The sequence below is a fragment of the Miniopterus schreibersii genome (genome assembly GCF_964146895.1).
Source record: "Miniopterus schreibersii genome assembly, chromosome: 1".
In the NCBI taxonomy this organism is placed as follows: Eukaryota; Metazoa; Chordata; class Mammalia; order Chiroptera; family Miniopteridae; genus Miniopterus; species Miniopterus schreibersii.
The window spans coordinates 111,192,758-111,212,967 of record NC_138101.1 but is presented as its reverse complement, the minus strand read 5'-3'; the positions used below and the strand labels follow the sequence as shown (position 1 = coordinate 111,212,967).

General features: G+C 39.3%; 1 protein-coding gene across 3 annotated transcripts in view; it reads left to right on the top strand.

The window, feature by feature from the left end:
* CCNY (cyclin Y) overlaps positions 1-20,210 on the top strand; it is a 196,326-nt gene that overhangs the window by 161,688 nt on the left and 14,428 nt on the right. For all 3 annotated transcript variants that reach the window (XM_081134943.1, XM_081134944.1, XM_081134945.1), the window contains 3 exons: positions 2,664-2,721; positions 2,818-2,937; positions 18,397-18,563. In XM_081134943.1, the coding sequence (XP_080991069.1) occupies positions 2,664-2,721; positions 2,818-2,937; positions 18,397-18,563 (345 nt within the window). The remainder of the gene's footprint in view (positions 1-2,663; positions 2,722-2,817; positions 2,938-18,396; positions 18,564-20,210) is intronic.

The window sequence follows — 20,210 nt, the reverse complement described above, 5'->3', positions numbered from 1 at the left end:
TGCCTTTCTGTGTATGGGACAATGCTCCCACCAACTGGGACACACCAGCCAGGGCAAAATGGAAAGTTGTTATAGGCAGAAAGAGGGTGGGACTAAGAAGTTAAAAGAGTGGATAATTTCAGGCAAGGACACCTTTCCTTAGTTTAGAGGAAGGCAGATTACCTCACTAGTGCTGACAGGAAATTCCAGACTTGATTGGTTTAAAATTCCATTCCTGAAACTGCAGTTAGGTTAGTTATTAAGTTTTGGTTTGGTGACACAGCTTAGCAAAAGTGACTTCACTTTGGCCTATTTTTTTTTGTTTTGTTTTGTTATGTTTTTAAACACTAGTGTAACCCATTTCTGGGAACAAACGTGGTTACTTCATGGATGGAATGGATTTCAGTGGGTGGGGACCACACTGCCTTTACTTAGGGGACATGGGAAAGTAGTGATAAGTCAGTGAAGTGGAGGTTAAATGACAGAGCTTCTACTGAACTATCTTACGGGAAAACACAGATATCAGGAGGTAAACACCTGGAAAGATATTCTCTGTAGTGACCATTTTCTATATTGTAATTGCGATTCATAATTCTTTATGGTGCTTGAGAATTTGGGATTTAAAAATTTATAAAATGTGGGCTATTGGACCTTTGAACCTTGACCAGAATGACATATCAATAAAAGTGCAGGTTTGGTCTTGCTACTTATTTCTATGATAGTCGTTCAAACTTTTTAAATATTTAAGTCTTAAATAACAATGTAATGCCATTCATGGAACTCAGATGTGTTCTCAAACCAACCAGTTTTGCATTAGTATCTCCAAGTGATTGCATTAGATCCCAAAGTTAATTTATAGCCATAGCTGATTGATGATAAGAGCCAACTTTATAAGTGCTTACTCTGGCCACCCTGGGCAGCTCTTTATATGCATTATCTCATTTGGTTTTTGAAACAACTTTGTGAGGTGATACTGATATTATCTACATTTTACAGATAAAGAAACTGAGGCACAGAGGTGAAATAATTTGTCCAAGATTACACAACTAGTAAAATTGGGGAATGGGGAATTGAACCCAGGCAGTATACCACCGAGACTTTTAATCATAAGCTCTACTTGCCCAGTGCTGATAAACTAGGCCAAAAGTAAGTGAATGAAGTGAGAAAGTCCAACTGAAAAAGTGAGCATTTGTAAACAAGCATGATTGATATACACAGATTGTATCCCTCTTGGGATGAGATGGCATTGGCCATCTGCAGGCTTTCTCCTTGATAAGTCGTACTGGCCAGACCTTTGGAGCTGGTGATAGTTCCATTAGCTTGGTAGAGATGGTGCTGTTCAGCTGAGAAACATCACTTTTTTTTTTTTAACATCCCTGGGTTCACATTTCCTAATGGGCTGCCAGAAGAAATGAATCCCCTTAAATTAAGAATGAAACACAAAGGAATTCCAGATACCACTGGGGAGGAGAGTGGCGTAGGAAGCCCTCTCTTACCAATATGGGAAGGAGGTAGGTGGAGGAAACTGCAGGACAATTTAAATTTCCAAACTGAGTTAGAGGAAAACAAATGTACAAGGCAGGGTCTCCCTGGTCTATGGCAAGGGGTGAGGGAGACATCACTTTTAATGGAGGTGAAAGGAAAATCCACTTCTCAGAGCAGTCATTTTAGCTTAAATTCTTAATCCTCATTTATATCTTGAACTACATTTTCATTTTTAAAATTACTTATGGTGAATGTTTCTTGAGAGTGCTGAAGGGCTTTTTAGGCTGTCTCACTCATCAGAAAAATAGAAATGGGGCATTGGGCCAGGCTCTGTCTCTCACATAGCACCTTGAGTATCTTGCAGAGGCAGTTAGTGAGGTGAGGCATTGGCCAGTTTTTCATAGCCGGGGTTCTTATAAAAGGAATTGTCACTGTGTGCACTAGAAGGAGCCATCTTTATGTCTTCTGATATTCAACAGGCCTAACTGACATTGGAAGCAGGCTGGGGAAGTGATAGGCTGTTACCAAAAGCAATGGTTTACAAATGCGGTTTTTAAAGAAAAGTTTTTAGGCAAAATTCAACATAAAACAGCAAAGTAGAGCCATCTATGGTGAGGTGTGAACAGTCCTAGGGGGCAGCTGCCTGAGGTACTGTGCTTACAGTGAAAGCCACCACTTTACATTGCTCATTTAGCAGCCTGGCAGCAACCAACCCATCTTTTACAGGTTTGTAGGTTATTGAGTTAAGCTTTTCTATGCATCATCTCTTGTTTTTCAATATAAAATTGTGAAACTCTTAATGAAATTGTTAAGTTTCATGTTGTGAAAAACTTGAGATTAATCTCTAGGATACATTGAATGTTTGTTTTACCCTCAAACTTCTTGTCAACCACAACATACTCATAGTTCAAACAGGTCTGTCAGCCTTTGCTCAAGAAACAAGATGTTAAAGAAATTTAGATTTAGTTCATTTGAAAACTCAGAAAATAGAAATTTATGTTTTCACTTAAGTTAATTCATAACCTTTATTTCATGGACTATTCAAAAATTTTCTAATGTACCCAAGTAAAACAAGTTATTACTCACTGCCTTCTCTTTCTTGAAGTAACAGTTGAATCAAAATATATTTTTGTTTTATTTTGAATCACACTCATTCTTGCAGAAAGTAAACTCCATTTTCTATTAATTTTCCCCACCAGGGACCCAGATGGAAGGATGCTCTTAGATATTTTTGATGAAAACCTTCACCCTCTTTCGGTAATCTCCTCCTCCTCATGTTTCATGGTATTGTTTAATTATTTCTCTCTTGCTTTTATTGGGTGGCTTGCCATCTGAAAATATTTTCTTTCTCAGAAATCCGAAGTGCCACCAGATTATGACAAACACAACCCAGAGCAGAAGCAGATTTACCGGTTTGTTCGGACACTCTTTAGTGCTGCTCAGCTGACGGCTGAATGTGCCATTGTCACTCTGGTGAGTGCCCTCAGAATGACCACCTATCCTGTAGTTGACTGGAGTGGTGCACAGGGACTCTGATCGGGTAGCCTAAGGACACTACAGTTTCTCCTTTGAAGATCAGAGCATGGATCTCCTAAAAGAGGATGTAAAATCTGTTCCACAGTCCCCTTAAAAGTCAGTTGTACAATCACATTCAAAACCAGTAAATGTTGAAAACTTCTATGCAGGTAAGTAAATATGGAGCTAAAGGGGGTAAGACAAGCCCTGGCTGGTTTGGCTCTGTGGTTGGAGCGTTAGACTGTGGACTGAGGAGTCCTGGTTCAGTTCTGGCCAAGGGCACATACCTTGGCTGCAGGCCAGGGGCTGGGGCACGTGCGGAAGTCAACCAATTGTCAACCAATTGTCGTGTCTCTCTCACATTGATGTTTCTCTCTTTCTCTCTCTCTCTCTCTCTCTCTCTCTCTCTCTCCCCCACTCTCTGAAAAGCAATGGAGAGGGTATCCTCGAGTGAGGATTAAAAAAAAAAAAAAATTTAAAAAAGGATGGTGCGGGGGGGGAGGGGGGGGATAAGACAAGCAGCCCCTCCCTATGAATGTCCAGCTTTCCTTTTGTTGATTCCTACAAAAGTTTTAATGACATTCATAACATATGATAAACACACACATCCTACATGAATACCTATATAGGAAGGAGTGTATATTGCTACCTTCACTTTTCTGTTTTGTGTAAGTAATGTGTCTGTAAAATATTCAAAGACAACGTGGAGGTAGTCTGCACTTTCAGATTCAAGAGATAAAAATCTATACTATTAATTAGATTTTTAAAATTTTAGGGACTATTTAGGTCAAATATCATTTAGGGTATAGATTTGACAATGGAACCCATTGTCACTGACCTTTTACTTTGTGTGCAAATCAGATAATGTGTTGTCCTGAAGGGGACAAAAAGCCATTCCCTGGAGCTTCTGAGAAGAGATTATTGTCAAATAGAAAGTTTACAGGCCCTTTGAGGACCCTTTGTATCTCTCACACTGAGAGCTTTGTGCTCTACTGCTAATGCAACAGTAAACCTGTTCATTTATTCATTCATTGATTCATCCATTTGTTCATTTTTTTCTCTCATTGAACCTCCTACTAATGGCTAAAACAGACACTCATCACTATGCAGTTTGGATGATTATAGGCTCTTAAGTCACAATTGTGAAGAAAATTTATTGCTCAGCTTTGTTATCCCAAAGGATTTCAAGTTCTTAAAAGACATAACAGGGTTGAAATTTTTATGTAGGGAGATTGAGATGAAGAGAAAAGAAGGGTAAGAAATCAGATCAAACCATGGATGAGATTAGTACTACAGTTCATACCATGAAGAAATGATTTATTTTGAAGCTACTGCTGATGGCATGTGGTGGGGAATTTTTTACCTTTAATTCCTAAGAAAATTATACCTGACTGACCTGATAGTGCCTCATTGCTTAGATTTATTAGCATGAAGGTAAGATTTTCATCCCTACAGCTTCCCCAGTTTCTGCAGAGATGTTGAGAGAATATCTGAAGTGCATTCTTGTCTTCAGGGTGACAGGGTGGATCAGTTAGCTCATGTCTTTGGAGTGATATAGGACTGGTGCATATTTGTCAGTCACTGTAACTACTGAAGTCTTCGCCCATCCTGTTAGATAAACTGATAGCTTAGCAGGAGATAAGCTTATATTGGGGTCTTGTTGGTTACATCCTAAGGATGAATAGCTGTGGGATCCTGCATTGTGGGTACAGCACTGCAGACTGACTCTGGTGGCTGTTGCTTGCATTGGCTAAGAGTCAGCCTGCATGCCTGTGGGCAGAAGGCAGACAGATGCATGCTCTGAGCCAGACCTTCTGTGATAATTCTTTCCTTCCCTTGTGTCCCCTAGACTTAGATAAAGTTATTCATACCCGGTTCTGTCTAGAGTTGACAGAGATGTACTAATTTCTGCTTTTCTCCTGCATATTCTCGTGGAATCTTGGCATACAGGAGGAAGTGGTGGGGGAAGGGGTGGGAAGGACAGCATTTAGGGTCGGCCCTGTTTCCCCCCCAAAATGAAACAAGATTGCAGCCTGCCTGTGGTGAGAGAGCTTCTAAGACCTTCAAACACCCAGCATCTAGTAAACCCAAAGCAGATATTTCATAGCTTAATTAACTTCATTTTAAAAGAATAACAATAACTTAATATCACTAAATATATTTCTTTAGCCTTGCAGGATATGCTAAAAGCTTTCCTATTGATACTGACATGTGAGGAAATTAAAAACAAGGGCAAGGTAATTGAATTGCACCTTGCTAAGTTATAAGAGTACTTCGTGGGAAGCCAGAGTTGGGCAGAAGGCCATAGCATCCAGTTGCCCTTCTGCACAGCCTGTCCTTTCTCTCAGGAGTTACTTGAGCTGGGTTATCCTTAAAGCCATGAACGGACACCCATTTTATTCCCATGTGGTACTTGGGACTAAAATATAGCACACTGCCTGCCTAAGCCAGAGATTTTGATTACTATTAGATGAGAAACCCACACAAAGATGCCAAGGCAGGAGACTTACTAGAAAGTCCTGACTCCCATATATCTCTTGTTCTCTAGGATGGAAGTACTTCAGGCTGTATAATTGTGACAGGCATGTCTCACAGACACCAGAGAGATGTTATTGGACAGCCCCCCCCCCCCCCCCCGAGTCAGTTGGGAGAGGGCTATTCCCAACTTCATTCCTTGTCTTCTCATATAAATGATTTTATCCGAGACACCTTGATTGCGTTGTGATGAAATGAATTTATTAAAACATTAAAGCAAGTGAATTAAAAAAATTAAAGCATACACATTTATCAGTGAAACAAGGCTAGCAAATCTGTACACCTGGCTTATGAAGCACAGATGGGCTCTCAGCTAATCTGAAGAGCCAGTAGGGTGGGGGGAGTCTGTGTCTTATATACCCTCTTGTCTATAAGTTTTATAAAAATTCCTCTACTAGATATCCTGGTACAGGTTAATTCTTTGTTATGGTTTACCCACAATTTATGAGAAGTACCTGGCAACTTTATCTTGACAAGCCCAAGACCACTGACTATACTGTTTAAACTAGGGGCATTCTTTTCTCCTCCTCCCTGCTGTTTTAACAGCTTCAGGACGATTCACACTAAGTAGTCTCTCTGATTAGTTTGAATTAAGATTCCCCCTCCTCTCAGGCATTCTTTTGTGAGGAGAGATTTTAACCCTTTGTTCTCAAGATAAGGTCCTGTTGTAAGCGGCTGCAAAGCTTTTTGGCTTTAATTTACCTGCCTGTTTCCCTATTCCTCCTGCCCTGAAACTTTCTTAGCCTCTTACTGTCCTATAACATAATGAGATCAACAGGTTCTTCTCTCCTTCCCTATTCTCTCGGGGGCTGCCTCATCATACCTCTGCTCCTTCCTGCTGGTCTTCAGCATTAATTTTCAGTTTGGCTTCTGGTCCTTTGAGCTAGGGAAGTGTTGCTGGAAGAAATAGTATTCTTCCACGGTATCGCAGGAATTGTATTTCAAGGAGACATGCATAAGAGGATTTGAGGTGCAGTGATAAGATTTATTGGAGGGGCATGCAGGGCATAGATGCCCCTGAAGAGGCTGCCACCCTGCCTCATCCATGACCAGGTGTCTCAGCTCCATCTTGCTGCAGAAGAAGTCCAGCCTCTGCAGCCACAGGTCCACACTTGTCCCCACTGAGCCCAGGAGGAGGGCCAGGGCCCAGAGATTCTGTGCCATTACCCTAGCATTGCCATCCAGAACTTCCTTCAGTAGTCTAGCTTAGTCTCTGTTCCCCTCTGGCCCACTTTCGATGTTGTGCTTTGGCTGGCCCCACTGTGGCTGCTGAAACCCAGGCCCTTGAGGCTGATACAGAGAGAGAGCCCCCACCCCCCTGCCCCCACCCCCTCATTTTTAAGCTTTGATTATATTTCCTTGGGTTTGGGAGAGAGCAGGCTTTCTTTCAAACTATCTAATCTCCTGGATCTTCGCTGGGCTATGCTGGTGCCTACCGCTATCCAATTCCTTTCCTTGATTCCTGGGTTGTGTGTTTTTTATAGGAAGTATTTTATTTATTTATTTATTTTAAATTTATCTTTATTGTTGAAAGTATTACAGATGTCCCCTTTTCCCCCCCCATTGACCCCCCTCAACCCCGCATCCACCCCCACTCCCAGACCTCCACTCTGTTGTCTGTATCCACGGCTTATACACATATGCATATAAGTTATTTGATTAATCTCTCCCCACCCATTCCCCCACCCCCACACCCCCGCCTTCCCTCAGTCTGTTCAATGCTTCTATGTCTCTGGATCTGTTTTGTTCATCAGTTTATTTTGTTCATTAGATTCCACATATGAGTGAGATCATGTGATACTTGTCTTTCTCTGATTGGCTTATTTCACTTAGCATAATACTCTCCAGGTCCATCCTTATCCTATCTGGTCTTTTTCTCAGATTTTTCCTGGGCTAGACTCCTCCCTTTATGGTCACCATTTTGACTATTACTGCACATACCTCATACTTTTTGCCTCCTCATCTGGCTTCTACTGCACAGTTGGCTGTAGGACTGGGTGATTGTTCCCTGGGGAGATTGGAAAACCAATCCTTCCTGTCTACTCGGATGCCCAGAGAAACTGTGAAGCTGCCCCTTCCTTCCTAGCTAATCTGGCTTAATGTCTGATTCTGTTTGCTCCCTTCTTTGTTAATAACTAACTAGCCCCTGTGTTCTGTTAGCTGTCCTAACCTTGACTCTATATCACTTTTTCATTTAAGCCCCAATACTGGCTAATTTTGTATCTTGTGTTTAGTTCAGATTTTGAAGAGGGGATTAATTTTGATTGGCTCCATCAGTAATTGGCTCAGTTTCTTTGGGGTCAGATGTTCACTCTTAAAACAATCAGTTGTGACTCAGAGGTGACAGGAGAAGGGGGCCTAGGGCTTCATCCTGAGCCATTATTTTTTTACTCTGCAGTCTCCTCTGCTCAAAACCTCCAGTGGTTCTCCATCTTCTCAGAGGAAGATACAAAGAAAGCGGTTACGTGCCCCAGCAGGATCAGGCCTCATTGTCAACTCAACTAAGCTGCCACTACTGCCCACTCTGGCCATTCTGTTCCAGCTACTATGGCACCCAGACACATAGCTGTCTCAGGACTTTGGCACTTGACACCTGCCTGGAATCCTTTTTCCCAGAAATGCATGTGTCACCTCCCTGCCTTCCTTCAAGTCTTTGCTCAGAGGGCTTATCAGTGGGGCCATGGTAATTTGAATTGTAACCTCACTTATCCCTCTTCCCTCCTCATTTCCTTCCCATCATTTCCTGCTTTGTTTTTCCCCACAGGACTTTATCACCAATTAACATTCTTTAGATTTTGCTATTTTATTTTATATTTTAATTTAATTTAATTTTATTATTTTATTTTACTTTGTCTATAAGCTCTATGATTAATGATTTTATGTTTTTTTGGTCTTTTTTTGTTGTTGTTTACTGCAATGTGACCAGCATCTAGAACACATCCTGGTATATAATAATTATTAAATGTACAAAGTAAGCATGTTAATGACTACCTACTGACCAGCGTAAAGAAAGATGGTGTTGATGTGCCCCAGATTTTTCTGAAACATAAGGGGCATTTCATAGGTATTTGATATAGTCTTCCCCTTCCCCAGTAGTAGTTTAAACTCATATTCTGCTGTTTTGCTGCTTAAGTTATTAGGGTGAGCTTTCTGAAGGGAAGGTGGCAAAATCTTTAGCTGTGGGGACTTCACTCAGATAGGTCCCTGACTGAGTGTTGCTGACAGGGTTGGTTCTATCTGGACAAACTGTGGTGATGGGTGATTGGAGGGAGAGAGGAAGCTGGTAACTGATGGAGAGGAGTCAGGCATAAACAAGAAGGGAATCAAGAAGAAATGGAGGTGGCAAAGTGAGAACTAACCAGACAAGAGGAGGTATATTACCTTTTTATTAATTATTTTTTATTATTTTTATAGCTTTATTAAAATACAGTTCACATACCATAGAATCCACTCATTTAACATGAACACTTCATTGGTTTTTAATATATGGTGCAACCATCCACAATGTAATTTCAGAATATTTTCATCACCTTGTAAAGATACCCCTTATCCTTTAGCAGTTATTCTTCATTCCCAATCCCAGACCCAGACCCAGACAGCCACTAATTTAGTTTCTGTCTCTGTGGACTTGCCTACTCTGGACTTTTCATATAAATGGTTTCATATAATAATATGTCGTCTTTTGTGACTGGCTTCTTTTCACTTGGCTTCTTTTCACTTACCAAATGTCTCCAAAGCTCATCCACATTTTAGCAAGTACAGTATTTCATTCTTTTTTATTTCTAAGTAATATTCCATTGTATGGACATACCACATTTTGTTTATTGGTTGATGGATATTTGAGTTGCTTCTGCTTTTTAGCCATTACGGATAATGCTTTTGTGAACATTTGTGCACACATTTTCAAGTGTGCATATGTTTCCATTTCTCTTGGTATACACATAGGAATGGAATTGCTAGGTCAGATGGTAAATCTATGTTTAACATTGAGGAACAGCCTGACTGTTTTCCAGTGTGGCTGCACCATTTTACATTCCCATTGGTAATATTATAAGGGTGGTAATTTCTCCACATCATATCCTTGTCAATATTTCTTAGAGTGTTTTTGATTTTTGCCATTCTAGTGGGTATGGAGTGATATCTCGTTGTAGTTTTAATTTGTATTTCCCTAATGATTAATGTGTTTATTGGGCATTTGTGTATGTTCTTTGGAGAAATATCTATTCAGATCCTTTGCACATTTTTAAATTGGGTTGTCTTTTTATTGCTGAATTCTAAGAGTTCCTTTATATGTTTCAGGCACAAGTCCCTTGTCAGATTTATGATTTACCAATATTTTCTCCTATTCTCTGTATTGTCATTTCAGTTTCTTAATGGCGTCATTTGTAACAAAGGTTTTCATTTTCATGAAGCCCAATTTATATACTGTTTAATTTTGTCACTTGTGCTTTTGGTGGTATATCTAGGAAACCACTACATAACCCAAGGTCATGTGATTTACTCATGTTTTCTTGTAGGTATTACATAATTTTAGCTCATATTTAGGTCTGTGATCCATTTTGAGCTATTTTTGTGCGAGTGGGGTCCAAATTCATACTTTTGCATGTATGTGGTTGTCCCAGCACTATTTCTTGAAGAGACTTTTTTTCTCTTTGAATTGTCACCTTTGTCAAAAATCAGTTAGCTGTAAATAAGAAAGTTTATTTCTACATTTTCAGTTTTATTCCATTGATCTATGTCTATCCTTATGTCAGTACCACACTGTCTTGATTACTGTAGCTTTGCAGTTGAAATCAAAAAGTATGATTCTCCCAACTTTGTTCTTCTCTTTTCAAGATTATTTTGGCTATTCTGTGACCCTTGCATTTCCAGATGAATTTTAAAATCAGCTTGTCAGTTTCTGCAAAACAAAAAAGAAGTATCAACTGGGATTTTGATAGGGATTGCATTGCATATGTAGATAAATTTGGGGAGGATTACAGTCTTAACAATACTAAGCCTCTCCTCCATGGATATGGGGTATCTTTCCATTTATTTAGATTTTCTTCAATTTCTTTCAACAGTTTCTATAGTTTTCAGTGTATAAGCCTTACACTTTTTAAAATTAAATTTATTCCTAGGTATTTAACTCTATTTCATGCTAATGTTAAGTGGAATTGTTTTCTTAATTTCATTTTTAAATTGTTCATTGCTAGTGTATAGGAAAAAAAATTATTTTTATAGATTGATCCTGTATTCTTCCACATGGCTCAACTCATTTTAGTTCTAATAGTTTTTTGCTAAGTTCCTTAGAATTTTATATTTGCAAGATCATGTTATCTGCAAATAGAGATAGTTTTACAAAACTCTTCTTTTCCAATCTGGATGTGTTTTATTTCTTTTCCTGACCTAATTGTCTAGAACCTCTAGCACAGTGTTGAATAGAAGTGGTGAGAGTGCTTTGTCTAGTTCTTGATCTTAGGGGGAAGCTTTTAGTCTTTCTCCATTAAATATGATGTTAGCTGTGAGTTTTTCATAGATGCCCTTCGTCAAATTGAAGAAGCTTCCTTCTGTTCCTAATTTATGGGGTATTTTTTATCTTGAAAGAATATTGGATTCTGACAAATGCTTTTTTCTGCATTTACTGTGATTGACTTTGTGGAATTTTTCCTTTATTCTATTGATAGGTGAAGTCAACCTTGCATTCCTGGGATAAATCATCCCACTTAGTCATGGTATCTAATTATTTTTATATGTTGCTGAACTTGGCTTGCTAGTATTTTGTTGAGAGTTTTGCATTTATATTTGTAAGGGATATTCTTTTTTGGTTTTCTTGTGATATCTTTGGTTTTGGAATAAGCATAATATTGGCTTCATAGAATGAACTGGGGAAGTGTTTCTTCTAGTTGTATTTTTCTGAAGAGTTTGGGGAAGGACTGGTATTAACTGTTTGGTAGGATTCAACACTGAAGGCACCGTGGCCAAGCTTTTTCTTTGTTCGAAGTTTTTGCATTACCAAATCAGTCTCTTTGCTTGTTATAGATCTATTCCAGTTATCTGTTTCTTTTTGAGTCAGTTTGTGTTGTTCTAGGAGTTTGTCCATTTCATTTAAGTTAACCAATTTGTTGGCATACAGCTGTTCAGTGTGTTCCCTTTTAATTTTTTTTATTTCTGTGAAGTCTACTTAATGCTCCCTTTTGTTTCTGATTTTACTAATTTGAATCTAATCTCTTATTTTTCTTTGTTGTTCTCTAAATGACTATTTTATTGACCTTTCCAAAGACTGACTTTTGTTTTTATTTATTTATTTTTTATTTAGTTTATTTATTTATTTATTATGTCTTTATTGATTTCAGAGAGAGGAAGGAAGAGAGAGAGAGAGAGAGAGAGAGAAAGAGAGAGAGAGAGAGAAAGAGAGAGAGAGAGAGATGATGAGTCATTGATTGGCTGCCTCCTGCACGCCCCCTACTGGGGATCAAGCCTGCAACCTGGGCATGTGCCCCGACCGGGAATCAAACTGTGATCTCCTGGGTGCTCAACCACTGAGCCACGCCTGGCCAGGCTGACTTTTGTTTTTATTGATTTTTCTCTGTTTTTCTGTTCTCTGTATTACTTATTTCCACTCTACTCTGTTAATTTCTTTTTTCTACTTGCTTTAGGTTTGGTTTAGTTCTTTTTCTTCTAGTTGCTTAAGGTGGAAGATTAGGTTATTGATTTGAGAGCCTCTTTTTTTTTAATACAGGAATTTATATTAATAAATTTCCCTTTAAGCTTTAGCTACATTGTATAAGTTTGGGTAGTTTTCATTTTTATAGATGTATTTTTAAAAATAAACTTTTTAAAAATTAAATTTATTGGGGTAACATTGCTTAATAACGTAAATTTCAGGTGTACAGTTTTATAATACATCTGTATACTCCATTGTATGCATGCTCATCACCCAAAGTATAGTCTTCCATCACCATACATTTTATTTTAGATTTACAGAAAAATTGTGAAGATAGAACAAAGTTCCCATATACCGCACACCCATCTATTACTAACACCTATAATATAGTGTTATAACATCTATAATGTTATTTTTATGATCTTATATTCTTTTTATATATTTGTTACAATTAATGAACTGTTAGTGATACATTATTATTAACTAAAGTTCATGCTTGATCCAGATTTCCTTATTTTTTACCCATTGTCCTTTTTCTGTTCCAGGATCCCATCCAGGACACCACATTACATGTAGTTGTCATGTCTCCTTAGGCTCCTCTTGGCTGTGATGGTTTCTCAGACTTTCCTTGTTTTTGATGAACTTGACTGTTTCGAGGACTGTCAGGTATTTTGACAGTCAGGTATTTTGTAGAATGTCCCTAAGTTGGAATTTGTCTAGTGTTTTTCTCATGATTAGACTGGAATTGTGTTTCTTGGGGAGGAAAACTACAGAGATAAAGTTCCATTTTCATCAAATCCTATCAAAGGTACATACTGTCAACATGACTTATTACTGTTGACAGTAACCTTGAACACCTGACTGAGGTCATGTTTGTCTAGTTCATCCACTATAAAGTTACTCTTTTTTTCACTTTCTGTGCTGCACTCTTTGAAGGAAGTGACTATCTGCAGCCCACTTAAGGAGTAGGGAGGTAGGCTCTATCTCCTTAGGTGATATGTTGCTTGTACTTGTTATATCTGTATATCAGGAATACCAATCATGCTCAGCTGAGTTGAATCCCAGCTTGTGTGGCCTTGGCAGGGTTCAGACATTGCTACCACTCAGTCCCTGGATTGCAGCCTAAAAGTGCCTCTCAGAGCCTGGTACTCTGATGATGAAGTAACCTCTGGAATATATTGATTCTGACCCAGAAAACAGCCTTTTGGGGTCATTTTAATAGTTTCTAAGGAAGTCAAATGATATATGTTCAGTGATGAGTCCAAATATCTCATTTATGTGCTCCTTCAGGTGCCAGGAAGTGAGAAGCAGTGGTGAAATCACCAGTCGGCTAAACTCTGGGTGATAAAGAGTCTAAGATTAATGACCTAGTATTACTCATTAAAATCATATTGAAATAATTTCAGCAGCATCAGAATTTTGATTCCATATATGTTTGATTTCACTTGTTTGCATGTTACTCCTTCCCCATGCCTTTGTGAACAGTTCTCTTATGTGCAGTCAACTGAATGCTCTGTGTAACTGTTTGTTCACTAACCTGTATTTTCTAGAGACTTCTTAGGGTGGTTCTTCTCATGAATTTATACCTGAAAATTTAATTGAGCAAAAGTATCCTATTAGCAGTGATCTAAGGATATTGTTTAGAAAAAAATCAATTGTAGCCCTAGCTGGTTTGGCTCAGTGGTTAGAGCGTCAGCCCATGGACTGAAGGATCCTGGGGTCAATTCCTGCCAAGGGCATGTACCTCTGTTACCAGCTCTACCCCCTGCCCTGAGCAGGGCGTGTGCAGGAGGCAACCAGTCAATGTGTCTCTCTCACATTGCTGTTTCTCTCTCCCCCTTCCACTCTCTATGAAAAGCAATGGAAAAAATATCCTCGGGTGAGGATTAAAAAAAAAGAAAGAAAAAAATCAATTTATATTATTTCATTTAGCAGAGAATTAAAATACTCAAGTGAGAGTTTACTAAAGAAATTACAGCTGACCCTTGAATATACCTTTACTGGCAAGTTCCACTATGTTGCATGCTATTAATTGGAGCTTATAATGAATGCCATATCTCCCAGTGTAACAACTGCCTTTCCGCAGTAATGGAGTGTATTATAACACCTAATTCTTTTAGTTAGCCATAATGGAATATCAGACATAGTAGATGCCTGTTGGTTTTTCTCAAACATTAATTATTCTTCTTAATATCATCTAGCATACTTATTAATATGGATCAACTAAAATATAAAGTAAGTAAGAAGAAAATAGAGTAACCACCTTTTTGCACCGAGCCAGTGGAGAGCCTGGAGATATTTGCATAGCTCATATGTATAAAGGAATAGAGTCTTAGAGATATGGGTGAAGATTGTTCCACAACCTTCTTTTTCTATTGCTTTAAAAATCTGGGGTCTTAGTTAATTACAGTCTCAGTTTTCTGCTCTTAGGACAGTTTTATTATATTTTCTGACACTCTCCTTAGAGGGTAAAGTTGGTCATCAACGTTTGTAAAAGATTTAGTCTGGGTCCCAGGTGAAATTCCACTTGGCCTGGACTGGATCTTTACCTAAAGAATTAGGATTTTCATGCAAATGAAAATCATGATCAAAACATTAGCATTAATATAATAAATGCCATTAAAAACCAAAGTCTCCAAATATTGAAAAGCTTACTGAGCTCTCTTCAGTGACCTCCTTTATTTCACCAATGGTTGTCATGACCCAATACTATTACTGCTCAATGAGAGAGATTTGGAAGCTCTCACACAGGTCCATATAGTTAGAGTTCCCTCTGCATGACCTCCTGGGACTTAGTTAAAGGTCTTTTCCACTTTCTGTGCTTCAGACAACAAAGTGGACTTTTCCTCTGACCTTCACTATTCACCACTGCAGCTGTCTTACAAAGCAAGGACTCAGTGTCACATTTAACTCCACTCTACCTTTGTGAATGCAGTCCCCTTTCCCAGATGCCATTGTTTATGGCCATTTTATTAGATAAACCACTTACACAAGAAATCTGCCTGCCTTCATCTGTATTCCAGAGCCAGAGCTTCTGTAGAGATGTTGCTCCTTACTCATTCTGCAGGATGATGAGTCCTTTAAGCAAGCACTTGGGCCATGCCCTGCCCTTGCATCGTGCTAGACACTGGGCACACAGTGGGCAAAGTGAAATGCGGTCCTTGTCCTCAGGGAACAAATATATGGTTTACTATGGGCAGAGACCAAGGCAACTACACTACACCAAGACAAAATGAAGCAATGTGGAAGTGGGAGGGTCACCCAGACTAATGTGGGGGAAGTCAAGGTAGACTCGCCTTGTAATGGTTTCTCATTTTATTAATTTTCAGTAAACTCTTGTCACTCTTTATTGGCTATTTTATTTTGGGGATTTGAAATATGTTAATAATTTTTTCTCATGATTTTAACTTTGTCTTTTAGTGCATACAGTGCCCTTATTCATTCTGGGTAACACCTGGTATATGAGATTAGCCATAGAAATCTAGGTTTTAAAGATTTAAATATTGCTTTTTTCTTAGTAAGGCACTGAAAACAGAACAATAACCTTTCTGAGCAAAAAAACCCCATTATTTTATATTTATTTATTCAGCAAATAGTTGAATGCGAACCCCCATCTTAGCAAAGCCTGTATTTCAATGAAAGAGGCAGACAAGGTTCTGAGCCTCCTCTGCAAACTTCGCTGGGTGTTCTCCATTGCACATGTTTTACAGACAGCAGAAGACGGCAGAAGAAGCTGTAGGAAGCTTCTGCTGCTTTGGAGGTAGCATATGACTCTTCTGTCTCAGGTTTAGGGATCAGGGGAACCAGAGGAGGCTCCAAAGAGGAGCTGCTAGCTGATGCTCTGACTTTTCTTAATCTGCTCATAGTTTTACTTTCACTAAGGATCATTTCTCCTTCCTTTCCTTCTTTCCCTTTTCTCTTCCTCCTCCCACCTCTGTCCTTTTCCCCCATTCTCCCTTCTAAATACCTCAACCCTGCTACCTCCCCTGCCCCTCTCCACCCACATAATCACTGCCTGAAGTGGCCTTGCTTCTTTAGTTTTATTTTTTACTGTTAAAGAGAGCACTTCAGTTTTCTTCTCAGATGCCCTGTATAACATTGTAAGCCTAATTTAGGCACTCAGAAAAACCTAGCTTTGCCGTGTAGTTTCTTCTCCGAACTATTACAAGACTTAAGAGCAGAACATAACAGACTTTATTCCTCTCCTTTGCTGCCCCTTTACCCTCTCTCCAGATGTTAAAACAAGAGGGGCCCTGGCTTAGGCCTGGCCCCTTCTCCCCCCACCCCGGTCATTGGATCCATGCTTACGACGTAATTCTGTTTGTGTGTCACAGACTCAAATTTGTCTCAGTGCTGTTCCCTTTGTGCTCCAGACCTGCATGTATGCTTCCTGTGGGGCGTCCTCTGGGATGTCTCAGATAGAAACGTCCATAGTCAGCCTCGTAATCATTTTTCACCACCTTTTCCTCCTGGAGTTCCCTGTCTCAGAAGGTGTCACCCATCCAACTCATGACCTAGAAGTCTGGGGTCTCTCACAGCAGCCCACCTTCTGTGGCTGTTGGGGTCATAGGAATCTCTGGAATGTGACTGCCGATCTCCATTGTCAAACACTGGTCCTCTGTTAGGACTGTTTCATAATCTCCTGATGCTTCTTCCCATCAACTATGCTTCCTTCCAGCCCCTTCTCCCCTTTGCAGCTGTAGTGGTCAGTGCCTCCTCCACACTTTATCTCCAGTGATGAGCACAGAGCCTGGTACGTAGTGAGTACTCTGTATTTAGACAGTGAATAAAGTCCTCTTGTTCAGCCATACCTGTCATTTATCTGTTCATCCTGTAGTCTTTTTTGTTGTATAAGTATTAGTCAGCTCTGGCATTATCATGTTCTTCTACTTCTGCATTCGTCATTGAACAAACTTCTCAAAATCAATCTGTTAATTACCTTCTTTCTCAAGAGCTTCCTAAAGTGCAGCTTCCTCCTCAGAGCCCTAATGATGTAACAGGTGTGGATTCTTTCCCTTTCTAACTTATCCTGTTCCATCTGTGAGCTTATTTAGCTGAAAATAATGTATATTTTATTTATGTATTTAACATTTTGCGTTCTGCACATACATGCCTTTTTAGAAATTGCATACTTTATAGACATTATAAACTATGAATAATTTTAACACTATAGATTTCATCTGTTAGGAAGCTTTTAAAAAAGTGATTTAGTAATTCCAATTTGTAAGTGATAAACTAGAAAAAAGAATTCCATGTTTCAGAGAAGTGTAATAAACAGATTTTTACCAAGGGAAGCTTTAAAAGACATTCTTACTTGTTAACCAACTCAGGTGGTGGGCTTTGTGGGCTTTCTGATGTCCTCAAACTAAATTGTGCCAATTTATAAATCCTATTTTATTTGGTTTTATTGTCTATCTTCAGCTGAAATTACTTCGTTAAAAATGGGTTTATCGACCCATTTTAATGAAAACGTGGTTTACCAAACCATAGTGAGACACAACTTCACACTGAAATAAGCCAGACACAAAAGGAAAAATACTGGTTGATTCCACCTATATAAGGTACCTAGAGAAATCAAATTCATGGAGTCAAAGTAGAACGATGGTTAGCAGGGGCTGGGGTTGGGGAGTACTATGTTGTTTTATAGAGTTTCCGTTTGGGAAGATGAAGATGTTCTGGAGGTAGAGATGAATGTGATGATCTCACAGCAGTGTGACTATATTTAATGCCTAGAACCTTACACTTAAATATGGTTAAATGATAAATATTATACTATGTATATTTCACCACAGTAGTACAAAAAGGTTTATCAACACACCGTATAAATCTATGAAAACCTCAAAATAAAAAAGTTTAATTAAAACACTACAGATAGAAAAAAAATAGGTTTAGTCTTTCATGTTCTTTGTTCTGCTTATTGGAACATTGGTTGTTTGTTGAATTTGTGTCAATATCATACTTGATAGAGTGAGAAATTAATCTAAGGCTCCTGGAGTTTGTTCCTGCCTTGGAGTCTTTTAAGATCCAGCTTCATCTATACAGTCCAAGTACAGAATGTGTGCATTATACATCAGACTATTTGAGCCCTTGACTTTTTAAAAATAGGTATGATCAGGTAATAAATGCCCATTTAAAGGCTGGTGAAATGTAATTAAACAATTTTAGAATTTATATATGCTAATATGTGAGAGAAAACAAGACAGGTTGCTTAGCCCTGGCATTTTCTTATCTTCCAGGTATACCTTGAAAGACTTCTAACATATGCAGAGATAGATATCTGTCCAGCCAACTGGAAGCGAATTGTTCTTGGGGCCATCCTGCTGGCCTCCAAGGTATGGGATGACCAGGCTGTGTGGAATGTGGATTACTGCCAGATCCTGAAAGACATCACCGTGGAGGACATGTGAGTGGTGGTGGTGGGGGGGGGGGGGGGGACAGGGAGCAGGGTATAGTCAGTGGAACAGTTTGGGAAGGAGATTATGTCCCTTTTGAATGCTCTTTATAGTTTGGAATGAATGAATTTGACTGAATGTCTGTTGGAAGCTGATATACAGTGAAGGCACGGTTGTGGAATATATACAAAAGCCTGTATTTCTCTTTATTGTGGATCATAAATAGGTACTGGCAAAACTTTGTTTTGTGAAACAGGTTTACTGAAACTATGTTATAGTCAAGCCTTCCTTTACCTTCATTAGAAAGGTATAGACCAGTGTCTTCTGCAGTTCTGTGGCAGTTTACATTCCAGCTGATCTCACTGCAGACTGATAACACAGAGTTAATGTCCTGCACCAGTCTTTTATGGGCAACAGCCTACCCAAAGAGCAGAAGAGCTAAAATATTGTTTCTTTTTAGTTTTAAAACTTTCACTGCTTTGCCTGGCCGGGCGTGGCTCAGCGGTTGAGTGTCGGCAACCTAGGATCTGGGCGATCAGGGTTCAGTTCCTGGTCAGGGCACATGCCCAGGTTGTGGGATCGATCGATGACTCTCTCATCATTGATGTTTCTATCTCTCTCCCTCTCCTTTCCTCTCTCTGAAATCAATAAAGATATATTGAAAAAAACACACAAAACAAAACAAAAAAACTTTCACTGCTTTGACATTCTTACAAATTCACTTGTTTAAAATGTGCATTCTCTCCCTGAGGCTTGTCATGTATCATTGTTAGGGTGGCATGTTTTCCCCAGCTGGGCTCAAGTGCCCATAGCTCAGTGGAAGTGCCATAAACCCTGGGGGAAAGGAAGGGTTGTCCACCCCATGGCTCTCAGGGCAGCCTTAGGATTTCTCAAACTGTTCAGTCCTCAGATTTAGGTGAGGACCATTAGCAGGAGACCTACAGGCCTATTCCCTGGGATGTCTGGAGTCTGGGTTCAGAGCCTCTTAGGAGGAAGAAGCTGTTTTGAAAATCAAGATGAACTACGTAGAGTTGCTTATGGTTTACAGGAACTTCTGACGCTATGCTAAAATTTTTTCTCATATTATTTTTTTTACTTTCTTGAGGAAGCTTTAGGCTGGAGGAGTTTCCCAGTTGTGTCCCAATCTACATCTATGACCCTGGACCCAATAATCCTGAGGATGCAGGATCTTCTAAGTGCTTGTGGCTACTGCATTGTGGGAGTGTCACATCAATTTCTCACCAACCTGGGGCACCCATGCCTTTGTTACTGACTTCCTGAGCACCCCATTTTGTGGCTCCTGTGAAGCATACTTGTTTATGTTCTTGGGTCTTTTGCTGCAGAGCTAATTCCTGCTGCTGATTCCTGGTCCTATAAAACTTCTTCCTTTGTCTATAATTCTCTATTTTAAAAACTAAGAAAAGTATAGTTTTTGATAGTAATAAAAATAAAATTCTTGATTATATTTCAAAATGGAGACAGCTACAAAAATAATTGTCATTCAGACCATAAAGGAGGAGGACATTTGGGTGCAAGATGTAAGAAATGCTGACTTTACCTTTGGGGGGGGGGGGCGTGATTCTCTCATTAACTCCCTGATACAGTGTGACACTGAATTACACACCCACAAGGATCACATCAAGGTTGTTTTCTCTCCT